This window comes from Myotis yumanensis, unplaced genomic scaffold, assembly GCF_028538775.1.
Source record: "Myotis yumanensis isolate MYYU_CA2020_CCGP unplaced genomic scaffold, mMyoYum1.0.hap1 SCAF_8, whole genome shotgun sequence".
Taxonomy (NCBI): Eukaryota; Metazoa; Chordata; class Mammalia; order Chiroptera; family Vespertilionidae; genus Myotis; species Myotis yumanensis.
In genome coordinates this window covers 25,539,508-25,551,580 of record NW_027223759.1, presented here as the reverse complement: position 1 = coordinate 25,551,580, position 12,073 = coordinate 25,539,508, and the positions used below count along the sequence as shown (strand labels likewise).

General features: G+C 39.4%; 1 protein-coding gene across 1 annotated transcript in view; it reads left to right on the top strand.

Moving 5' to 3' along the window:
• WDFY1 (WD repeat and FYVE domain containing 1) overlaps nucleotides 1–12,073 on the top strand; it is a 39,041-nt gene that overhangs the window by 15,306 nt on the left and 11,662 nt on the right. The window contains exons 2-6 of the mRNA XM_070422242.1: nucleotides 263–330; nucleotides 4,442–4,515; nucleotides 7,724–7,778; nucleotides 9,428–9,578; nucleotides 11,671–11,783. Of these exons, the coding sequence (XP_070278343.1) occupies nucleotides 263–330; nucleotides 4,442–4,515; nucleotides 7,724–7,778; nucleotides 9,428–9,578; nucleotides 11,671–11,783 (461 nt within the window). The remainder of the gene's footprint in view (nucleotides 1–262; nucleotides 331–4,441; nucleotides 4,516–7,723; nucleotides 7,779–9,427; nucleotides 9,579–11,670; nucleotides 11,784–12,073) is intronic.

Genomic DNA, 12,073 nt, shown 5'->3' with positions numbered 1-12,073 from the left:
GTAGAAACGTACTATATACTGGGTGAATGTGTGTGTGTACAGGAGTGGGCAAAAGTAGGTTTACAGTTCGTATGGAAAAAGACAAGCAGGTTCTGATTAATACAATAACTATTAACTCTGTTTGCATACTATTAATGGTAAACCTACCTTTGCCTACCCCTGTATGTGTTCAAGGTCAGCTGGGACATAGTATTAAAAATAAATAAGTTTTACAGGAGCATAAAGAAGATAAAATTACTCTGTGCTTTTTTTTCCTCCACAGAACCATCCGAGTATGGCTGAAGAGAGACAGCGGCCAGTACTGGCCCAGCATTTACCACACAATGGCCTGTAAGTAGGGAACTGTTTCACTCGGTGAACATGTCTCTAATGTCTGTGGTGATTTAAATTTCAAAATGTCTATTAAAAAGTGCTGCTAGATTTCAAAACGAGTTTCTCAGTTGTCTAACCCCTCCCACTGGAGGTGCCTAACTGCAGGAAGACTGCTTTTCTTTTGCAGGAAGTTGGGTCTACTGGCTTAACTGAAGCAACCTTGAGCAAAACTGGAGGGGTGGGAGGAGGACATGCCCCTCCCAACCCCATCCCCAGTTTTCCTTAATTTTGCCAACTTAAACTAGTAGTGACTTAGTACTTAGTAATAGCTGATACTGACGTTCTGTGCCCTCATAACCAGCCTTGTGCCCAACCTTTTCACAAACCTCTGGGTTCCAGTGGGAGATTTGGCCCAAAGTACTGCACATTCTAAAAAGAGAATTTTCTCAGTAGCTAAATGTGTTCTAAAAATAAATCTAGATCAGTCTTTTGCATTGAGGTTTTTAAGACTGAGCTAAAGTGACATAAAGTTACATTTAAGTTCTAGCCCGTCATGCAGATCTAAGCCGCATCGCCATCCTCTCCCACTTCCTTTCTCCATCCTTTCTGCACAAGAGATCCCTGTGGAGGACGCCTGGACCCCACCAGGCCCAGCTGGGGTGGAGCCCTGCTGTCCCAAATGGCCACACAGAAGCATCCAGAGCTGCTCATTTCCTTGTGGCTTGCTCCTGAATAAGGGATTTTCCTCAGTTAAGTGTTCCCATATTTAGAGGGCCCCCTGGGAAAAGAAGAAAGGCTGCGGGGCATGCTTGATGGTTTTACTTCTGAAGATCATTATGAAGTTCTCCTAAAAGGCCTCTTGCCAGTTGTTCCGGACACTGGTGACAACTTCCTTAAGAGTGTGGCAGAGGCAGTGGAGTTGTACACACAGAGTAGCCAGTTATTCAGCGCATTCCCACGGTCTGCGTGAGCCACCCTCCCAGGCACCTGCACTTTTATTCCCGTGAACATGGATTGTCCAGGCCCTGTGGTCAGTTACTACAAAACATGAGTGGTTTGTCAGGATTTTCATTTGTTCTGTCTTCCACTTGCAGCTTGGGCAGCGTCCTCAGCTTCCCTGTCTCGGTAATCATTCAGTGAAAATGAAGGAGACTTTTTGGACTACTATAGAGATAACTATGTAAAAGGCACCATAAAGCTTTATAATACAGAGTGCACTAGAAGAAAACCCAATCATATTGATTGGAGCAAGCAGTAGTATCTCCTGCTTCCGTATGCCGGGGCTGCATAACCTTGGTCACTCCTCTGAAATACGAAGGACCAGTGTCTTAATAAAGGTGCTCACGGGCCCATTTGATAAATTTACTTTGGGAGTTTGTTTGGAGCAGGGGTCAGAGGTGGGTGGGACATCCTGGGCCTCTGAGCCCACTGTCTACCCAACCAAAAAAGGGGTTTCTTTTAGACTTCCAGTGGCAGCAGAAGTGAGTACTCTTCCGTGGTTCTTAGGTCCTGGGCACGAGGCTTTGGCCATCCCTTGCCAACTTGGCTTAATGGTACCTTCTGGAAGTAGCTCCCAGAACACTGTGGCTGCAGAGACCAATAAAAACTGGAGCGAACAGGCCCAGCATCTCTGCTGTTTGTGGCTGACCCCTGCATGTTTATACCTACACATATTTGGCTTGTTGCTTCTGGAAGCCTCTTTATTGCATCCATCTGGAGATGTATCTGCTGATAAAACTGCAGGAACATTGCCAGAAGAAAACAATGAATGAATTATGAGAAATAATTGCTTGTCTATTTTAGGATGACTTTCATTTTAAAAATAAATTCAAAATATGAGAAGAAAAGTGCCATGTTGGCTCTTAAAACTATCTGTAGTTACCCAATTTAGGACATTTTAGTGGTCAGCCACCAATTTAGACTTTTTCCTATGACCTGACTGTGATCAGCGAGCCAGACCTTAGCGTATTGCTCTATGTGGTCCGATTATGTTTCAGAATGTTTCTTCCCATAACAGAGATAACTTTCAGAATCTGCTTTAGCTGAAAAGAAATGGTAACTCTTAGTTCCTGAATCTACTTTGTGCCTCATGCCTTTGTAAAAAATAATGTCACTTTATGAAATCATCACAGCAACTTGGGAAGGTAGATGATATTTTCACCATTAGTAGATGAGGAAACTGAAGCGAGAGGGGTTACTGAGTTGCTTGTGGTTGGAATTCCAATCCATGCCTGTCTGACTCCAAAACTATGCTCCTTACCACAGGTATGGGGTGTGTCCATGAGCTTTTCCAGTAAATATTTAGACTTTATGGGCCAAACAATCTCCATGGCAGCTTTTCAACCTTCTGCCCTTGGAACATGAAAGTGGCCATAAACAATGCTAAAAGGAGGAGCCTGGCTGTGTTGCAGAAAAACAAAGAAACAAAAACTTTATTTACAGAACTAGACTTGAAGCATGTGATTTGGGATGGCAGTGATGCCTTTTTAAAAGGCCACAGGTATTTTGTTTGTTTAAGGTATTTTGTTTATAAAAAGGTATTTTGTTTGTTTATAAAACTGTGTGAGTATCCAAACTTTTTTTAAAAAAAATTGTATTGCTTATCTCACTAGAAGCTTGTCTTCTAGGAAAAAGAGCCAGGACATCTTTATATATAAAACAAATAAACTAGGAAAGCTTTCTGTTTAAACTTAAGAATTCTATAGCCTCATAAAATAACTCGGCCCATTGTAATTTTTGCACAGAGAAGGGTTCTTACATATTTACAAGCAGTTTGTTAGAGGGTTAGGCATAAAAAGAATTGAAAGGAAGTTTTAAAGCATTAAGATTTAGTACCAACTGAAAAGTAAGTAAAAATAATGACAATGAATCTTTGAAATGATCAAAGTATGATTTGTCAGTGATCATTTTATGCGTGGTTATTAAAGAGCACTGTGTATGAAGATACATATATCTTTGTGGTTATAATTCTTAAACATGATTGTTCTTTGCAGTTTCAACAGCAACATGGGGCTAAGGGGGTCCAGGCTTCTTGCCACTTCTCATTGTTCTGTTTACAGGCAAAGGCAGTACCTGCCTTTCAGCCAGATGGTTCTTTGCTGCTCAAACAGTTTCTTTCTATAAGCTGGTCACGCAGTTAGCTGTGTTCTTGCCTTTGAGTACAATCCAGTACTATATTATAGTTTATTGTCTGCCTTTGGTGGAGAATACCAGTCCATTGTAGAGAGAGAACTTTAAATTAAACAAGTTTCAAATGGTGACTTCACGTATAATGTTTTTTCCCCTTACTTTTTCATATGAAGTTTTATTTCAGAGCAAACTCAAGTTGTTCTTTTTTTCCTGGCATGCATTTATTTCCTTGTTGTGGTTCCTTCCTGGGCAATTACAATTCTTAGGATGAAATGAACCCACACATTTCTTTTTACAAATGCTCCATTTCCTAAATCACATTGATTCTGATTTGTAGCCGAAGGAGACAGGGGGAGTTGCTCCTTTCTGAAACTCATTCTCTGGCCCTTGCTATCTAGAAGGGTAGCCAGACCCTGGAGGGCAGCAGGTGCTACCCAGTCACATGATACTGCTGTGGACAAAGAAAAATATACGCACAACTTCACTGACTACACACTGGGGTTGGATGTCATTGCACAAGGGAACATCTTTTGGCCACTGAGGGGAAAAAGCAATTCCAAAGTGGCTTTTTCAGCCTTCTCACATATGCCTTGGAATGGGAATTCTTGTGCTGGGAACCCCTCTCTCCACAGTTCGCAGCTACTCTTACTTGTGATAGGGAAGGAGGGCAGGGGCAGGATGACCCACTGAGTTTGGGGTGCAGATCACCCACTGTAAGCGCTGGTCCCCAAACCTTTCCAGAAACAGGTAGGAGTTTCAGTTAGATGAAACTTCAGGCTGGATCACTTGACCCAAAGTTTTAAAAATAATTTTATGTGAGAATTTTAAACTAAAATAACAGAAAGAACTTTATTAGCATTTTCAATTTACATCATTATTTTTTACAAAACCTTTTTATCCTCTTTTTTTAACCTCAATCGTATAGCTCTTTTAATAATGAGTTTTGCACAATGACACAGTGCGTAGCTTTGCTATAATGTGGTCTTTGTCTTTCTGGCAGCTCCTTGCTCGGCTATGACTTACCATCATGATAGCAGGCGGATATTTGTGGGCCAGGATAATGGAGCCGTCATGGTAGGTACTTCCAGAATGTATGTATTATATCGACCTCCCCATGTTGCCTGATTGGCATAAATTTTTTTGAATTCAGTATAGGTGTTAGACCTAAAAATGGATTAATTTTATTATTTTTAAAAATATATTCTTATTGATTTCAGAGAGGAAGGGAGAGGGAGAGAGAAACATCAATGATGAGAAAGAATCATTGATTGGCTGCCTCCTTCATGCTCCCAACTGGGGATGGGATCGAGCCTGCAACCTGGGCATGTGCCCTTGACCGGAATCGAACCTGGGACCCTTCAGTCCACAGGCCGATGCTCTATCCACTGAGCCAAACCTGCTAGGGCAAAATGGATTAATTTTAATGAGTGCTTAATTTTAAACCAGTTTCGTGGAACTCAGAATGCTGTCATGATGGATGGTGGGGTGCACAGGCTAGCCCACAGGTGCAGTCTCCATGCAGCCCCTGTCCCTGAACCACAGAGAAGGCCAGGACAAGGAGGGTGCGGTGGAGAGCCTGTGTGTGCATGTGTGTGCATGTGTGTGTAACAGAGGAAGGGGAAGGAGAACCAAGTTATGGACTAGCCATTCAACCAACAACTTCTATAGCTCTTTAGGGCAGTGTTTCACAAGTATTTTTAGTGAAGGATCAGGTATTTACATTTTTAATTTATTATAGGTATTTTTGTGGGTCAGATTGTGTGTGTGTATATGTACATATACATTTTTTCTTAAGGAGACATAATTTATATACCATAAAGTTCACCATCTTAAAGTGTGCAATTCTGTGGTTTTGTGGTATGTTCACAAGATTATGCAACCATTAACACTCTCTAATTCCAGAACATTTTTATCACACCCCCTCCCCCAAGGAAACCCCAGCCCATTAGCAGTCACTCCCCCCAGCTCCTGGCAATCACTAATCTCCTTTCTGAGTCCAGAGATTTGTCTGTTCTGACATTTTATGTGAGTAGAATCATATAATACATGTTGCCTTTTACATCTGGCTTCTTTCACCTAGAGTCATATATTAAGGTTCATTGCATTGTAGTTTGAATTAGTACTTTTTTTGTTTATTATGTAGATAGACCACAATTTGTTTATCCACTCATCAGTTGATGGACATTTGGTTGTTGCCACTTTTTTTTTTTTTATTGTGAATAATGCTGCTATGAACATTCGTGTGCAAGTTTGTGTGTGAACCTAAGTTTTTCATTCTATTGGGTATATATACCTAGGAGTGGAATTGCTGGGTCATATGGTAAATCTATTTTTAACTCATTGAGGAACCCCCATGCTGTTTTTCAAAGTGGCTGTACCATTGTACATTCCCACCACAGACGTGTAAAGGTTCTAGTTTGTCTACATCAGGGGTGGGCAAACTTTTTGACTCAAGGGCCACAATGGGTTCTTAAACTGGACCGGAGGGCCAGAACAAAAGCATGGATGGAGTGTTTGTGTGAACTAATATAAATTCAAAGTAAACATCATTACATAAAAGGGTACGGTCTTTTTTTTTTTTAGTTTTATTCATTTCAAACGGGCTGGATACGGCCCGTGGGCCGTAGTTTGCCCACGGCTGGTCTACATCATTGCCAACACTTGTTATTTTCTGTTGTTTTTGTTTTGTTTTTACTATGGCCAACCTAGAAGGTGTGAAATGGTATCTCATTATGATTTTTGTTTGCATTTGCCTAATGACTAGTGATGTCGAGTATTTCAGTTGCTTGTTGATCATTTGTGTATCTTCTTTGGAGAAATACCTATTTAAGTCCTTTGCCCATTTTTTATTTATTTTTTTTAAATTGTTGAGTAGTAAGAGACTCAGACTTGCAGCTTGGAAGAAGTTACCAGAGAAACCACCTAGTGTCCTGGGTTTTTCATTGTGGAAGGTTTTTGGACTACTGATGTAATCTCTTCACTTGTTACAGATTTTCTATTTCTTCCTCAGTTCATGTTTGTTGTTTATGGTCTTTCTGGGCCAAGAAGGGAATAGCCAGTACAAACACAGGTTCTCAGCCCAAACAGTCCATCCAGCAATGGGCAGGTGGTAAGGACTTGGGGGCGACAGAGTTAGGCTTTGATGAGTTCTATGCCCTATGAAGTTGGGGCTGCTGTAAATACATTATGTAGTAGTTAAAGCCAACATTCTCGCTCTACTTTTTCTGAAAATATTGTAGGAAAATAATGGTGATGTGCATATACAAATATAACAAGGAGCTATGAACTACAAGCCTCAAATACTTTCTCCAGTGGTGGCAATGGTTGAGCATTTCTTTTTTTTTTAGGGACCCTTCTTGTGGCTCCTGGTTCAAGGATATCAGTAATAGGATAGCCTACAGAAACCCTTATAGCTCTTCAGTGGAAAGGGGCAATGTAAATCCAACTTATCATTAGCTAGCTATTGATCTATTGATCTCCCACCCAAAACAGATGAGTATCCTTAAGACGCTAAGACATATTTGTAGTTTGCAAAACCAGGATAGAGAACAAGGAATTTATATATATTTTTTCAGTCTGAGTAGTCAACAATTTATAAAGTCCATGTTACCTAGAGCCTTAAAAACTTATCAATTTAGCATTGGTCAATAGAATTTTTTATTAGGGCTTTTTTTAATAAAGAGGTTCATCTTTTTTATTTTGTGTTGAAGCTCATTTTTTTCATTAAGCGTATACTTTTAACTTTTTTCTAGTTATAAAGTATTACACAGTCTGTAAAAATTTAGAAAATACAAGAATATAAAAAAGAAGAAGCCCACCCACAGCCTCTTAATGTTCTCTTTTGTGTATTTGTATATTAAATATGTATACTTCCCCCCTTACATTACTTGGAATACCCTATGTTTTATTTTCACTGTAGTTGAAAACTCTGATAGTAATGGGTTTTTATACTTTCACTTTATATATATCATCTTGAGGAATTTTTGATGTAGCCCAAAGAAAAAAATGAACAAGTTGCCTCCTTTGCAGTTAGAAGGAGAGGGACTTCAAAGCTTTCACTGCGGAAGAACTGGATAGAAATGCTGTGCTGGTCAGCGGCTCTGTTCCATCTGGTCCCCAAAACAAAGGGTGGCCTGAGGACAGGTCCGCATTATTGTTCTGTAGCTGATCTCAGTCCCAGGTCTGGTGATAGCTATTTTTGGATTTCACTTTGTTTTGAAAGTTAAATTCCTGTTGTTTTTAAAACCATGACTATATTCTTATTGCTTGTGTTTACTTTTAGGAATTTCATGTTTCTGAAGATTTTAATAAAATGAACTTTATCAGGACTTACCCAGGTAATTATAATAAACACACACACACATACACACACACACACACAATACATGTAGATCTGCATACACAAAACTAGGACACCATCTCATATGATCAAAAGTAGGTTTGGTGAAGGCCTGGGGAGTGGGGCAGGGACGGGCTAGAAAGGTCAATGCAGGAAGCAGAGGGACATATGTAATACTTTCAGCAATAAATATTTTAAAAATAAAGTTATAAAAAAAATAAAAATAAAAATGTAGGTTTTTATATTAACTTTTTAGTTTTGTTACCCCAATTAAATAAGAGGCTATTAGTTCTTTGAAGTTATTTACCATTCTTTTTCTGCTTATTAATATTTAAATTTTTGTATACTATTCCATTTGGGTACATGTATCTGATTTAATTTAACCATTGCTTTATTTTTAAACATGAGTACTGCTCCTACTTTTTGATAATGCCCACTCACTAACATATATGGTAGTGTATGTGTGTGTATATATATCTGTGAGTATACGTATTTCATATCTATGTATATACGTGTGTGTGTGTGTGTGTGTGTGTGTCCTTTACTGTTACTCTGACTCTAATTACTTCTATTTAAGACAAATTCATAAAAGTAGAGTAACTGGGTCAAACATTAAAATGTTTTTTTAATGCTCTAGATTTATTTGCAAACCTCCTCCCAGCAATTGTGCAAATTTTGCAATCCTATGAATGGCGGTTGAGAGTGCCTGATCTTTAAATGTTTACAACGTTACTCTTTATAAATGCTTTTTGCCAGTTTGATAGTCAAAATAGTTCTCAAGTAAAAAATTATTTAAGCTGTATTTAATGTTAACCCTTTGTCATCTTTTATGCATGTCTGGTTCATGCTTTGCCCATATTCCCAGAGTCTTTTCTAATTAATTTATAAGAAAGAGCTCCTCAGTGCTCCTGCAGCAGCCTGTACAGCTGAGAGCAAGTTAGAAGTTTCTCTGTCTAGCCTCAGACTCCATTCATCAGCCTGGGCATTTACTAAGCACCTGCTCTATGCAAGGTGCTGTATCAGACGAAGTAGACAGGTCACTGCCCTAGTGGCTTACAATTAACCTGCACACTCAAATATTTCACAAGTTAGGTCACAGACAGAACACTTTCCTCATTCTCAGCTCTTATTTTGGTATTTTGGAATATAGAACTTCACAATATTTTGTCTTTATAAATAGTAAAAAGTTACACACAAATTGCTTACACTACTTTTTAATTACAGAAAAGTATAGTTGCTCTTGTTTATAAAGTCTTTTGTAAAGGGCCAGAACACTGAAGTTATGGACAATAAAAAATTTTTCTCTTTTAAGAAAAGACTCCTGCTTTCCGTATGGAACTCATTGGTAGGTAGGGCTTTTTAGAGCAAAGTGCAAGTCTGTTCTCTAATCTATGATCGGAATCCCTCGAGCATTACTCCTTAACGATTGGTAGCTTCTGACTGTTGCCACGTAGGCAGGCAGCAGGCAGGGAAGCCCGTGATAGGGAGACGCAGGTTATCTGACACCCGCTCACAGTCGGGCACCCCCATGATGGGATGTTGTGCATCCCCAGGCCAGCCAGGTGGAGACGGTCAGCCCACGGGATTCGATTCTGAAGGTCCCATTTCTTCCTGAAGGGTGCAGACTTTCCGTTTCTGTTCCTACAGCTCATCAGAACCGGGTGTCTGCGATTATCTTCAGCTTGGCCACGGAGTGGGTGGTCAGCACCGGCCACGACAAGTGTGTCAGCTGGATGTGCACCCGGACCGGGGACCTGCTCGGGAGGCACCTCTTCCCCTCCTGGGCTTCGTGCTTGCAGTATCCTTTGAAGGGCTGGGCCTCCGCCTCCTTGTCTCAATGATTAATTTCTATTCTGATCATAAATTGTTAATTGACAAAAACATCCAAAAAGTAGAATAAAAAAAATGAAAAACAAAACAGAGGAAAAAATGTAAAAAAGACTAAAAAAAGAGAGAGAGAAAAAGAAAGGAATAAACAAAAAATAAGATTAAAAAAGGAATAAATTGTTATTTGAGATCCAAAGGCTGAAGGATTCCTGATATTTTACATAAAATCTAAAATTTGCTTTATTGGTATAAAATTGGTTTATTAAAAATAATTAAGTGACTTACCATTCCCTGCTGGGAAGTGCTGTACTTTTATTTATTTTTTAATATATTTTATTGATTTTTTACAGAGAGGAAGGGAGAGGGATAGAGAGTCAGAAACATTGATGAGAGAGAAACATCGATGAGCTGCCTCCTGCACACCTCCTACTGGGGATGTGCCCGCAACCAAGGTACATGCCCTTGACCAGAATCAAACCTGGGACCTTTCAGTCCGCAGGCCGATGCTCTACCCACTGAGCCAAACTGGTTAGGGCTGTACTTTTAATACAAAATCTTGGAAAACCTAACCCTCATTATTGCAAACCCCTCCCCTCATTCCTTTACATTTCAAAGTGAAAGAAAAGACTTTTTGTATAAAGAAAGAAACAAAAAAGGAATTGATCTTCTAGTAATTGGTTATTTACAGACCCTGAAATAGAATATACTAGTAAATACAGTAAGGCTTATGACTCTGGAGTTCATAAATGGGCTATAAGTTTTATAGTTGTTTTTTTGTGTATAGAGAGGGTTCATAATTCTTACAATACTCTCAAAGGTGCCTCAGCATCCCTGAAATTCCTGCTTTAAAATTTTTTCACTGGTGAATGGAACCTTTCACGTGGAGTTCGCCCTTGCTTAAGGCTAGCAGTGGTAGCTGTGTATCTTAGTGCCGGCAAGATCAAGGCTGTTGGCATCAGTAGTTCTCTTTCAGAGTTGGACATCTGGCCTAGTAAAATTCCTTTTTTCCTTTGAAAGCCTTCATAAAAAATGTTTGCTACAAATGAATGTACATAGAACATGAGATATTTAAAATAAGCGTATAAATTAGAACCGTACACTTTAGAATCAAACAAAGGAAAATATTCAGATATGTTATGTGCTAATTAAATGTTTCTGTTCTGAGTTAGGCTTTTCATATGGACTGGTAGAAAATGCCACAGAATCACAGTCATGGCCTAGCCCAGTGTTCAGCAAACTGCGGCCCCTTGAGTGTGGCTCTTCCACAAAATACCACGTGCGGACGTGCACGTACAGTGTGATTGAAACTTCGTGGCCACACTCAAGGGGTCAAAGAGCCGCATGTGGCTCGAGAGCTGCAGTTTGCTGACCACTGGCCTAGCCCATGGTTGTCCTTCTGACCTTTAAATAGTAGTATTCTGTGTGTCATCTACCAATTTGCCACAAATTTCTATGGCTATAATGTCACTGAGAAAGTGATGAGTAAATATATTTTTAAAACTTGAATTTACCATTGCCCCAAATAACTGCCTTTTGGTTGAATGAACTCTCCACAGCAACTTAAAGTGAACCATCCTCTTTACTTAAAGCTAAATCGTCTAGGGCTCTAGGCCAAAGGAAAGATGGGTCATGTCCGTATTGGCTGTCAGTTTTACATTATTTCCAGAGATATTTCATGAATAGCCATTTTCCTCCCGTTCTTTCTTGCTTTTTTCATTATTGAGTATTTCACTTTTTGTGTGTTTTATTTTAATTTGATTAGAACTACTTGCTCTCGTGTCTGTCTTCTCTGTTAGCTGTTATCTTTTTTATTGCCAAGTTCCAAATATTGCTTAGAGTAATGACAGATACTCAATGAATTCTTGTTGAATGATTAAATATTAATTTTCTCCTTGAGTCCAGCTTAAAACTATTTTCTTCAGTATTTAAATCTTGCATGATTTTCAGTCGGCTATTTCCTTTCTCAGAGTTTGAGCTTGTGCTTATTGTCTTTAAAGAGAACATTTTCTGATTTGCAACTTTGAGATGGATTGTGTTGGAGATCTTTGACTGCTTCCCCACAGATACGATTTTGATACCCAGTATGCTTTTGTTGGCGATTATTCTGGACAGATCACCCTGCTGAAGCTGGAACAGGACACCTGCTCAGTTATCACAACCCTCAAAGGACATGAAGGTAGTCTGCGTCCTCACCCACAGCTTTCCCACCTAATTTTAGCATCTGAATTTAGTTCTCAGCCCTGTGGTTTCATGAATGATCACCTCCCTATGATCTGTCAGGTTTCAATTTGATTGGCCAGACACGGGATTTAGATCTCCAAGAGTGAAGGCCAAGTGAAGGAAGGGTGCTGGGTTGGGTTTTGAATTGTCAAAATCCCTCCTAGGTTGCTTGTGTGGATCATACTTTGTACTTTGTTTACCATTTTCAATGAAATTATTTTCAAAAGACCTTTTAAAATTTTTTGT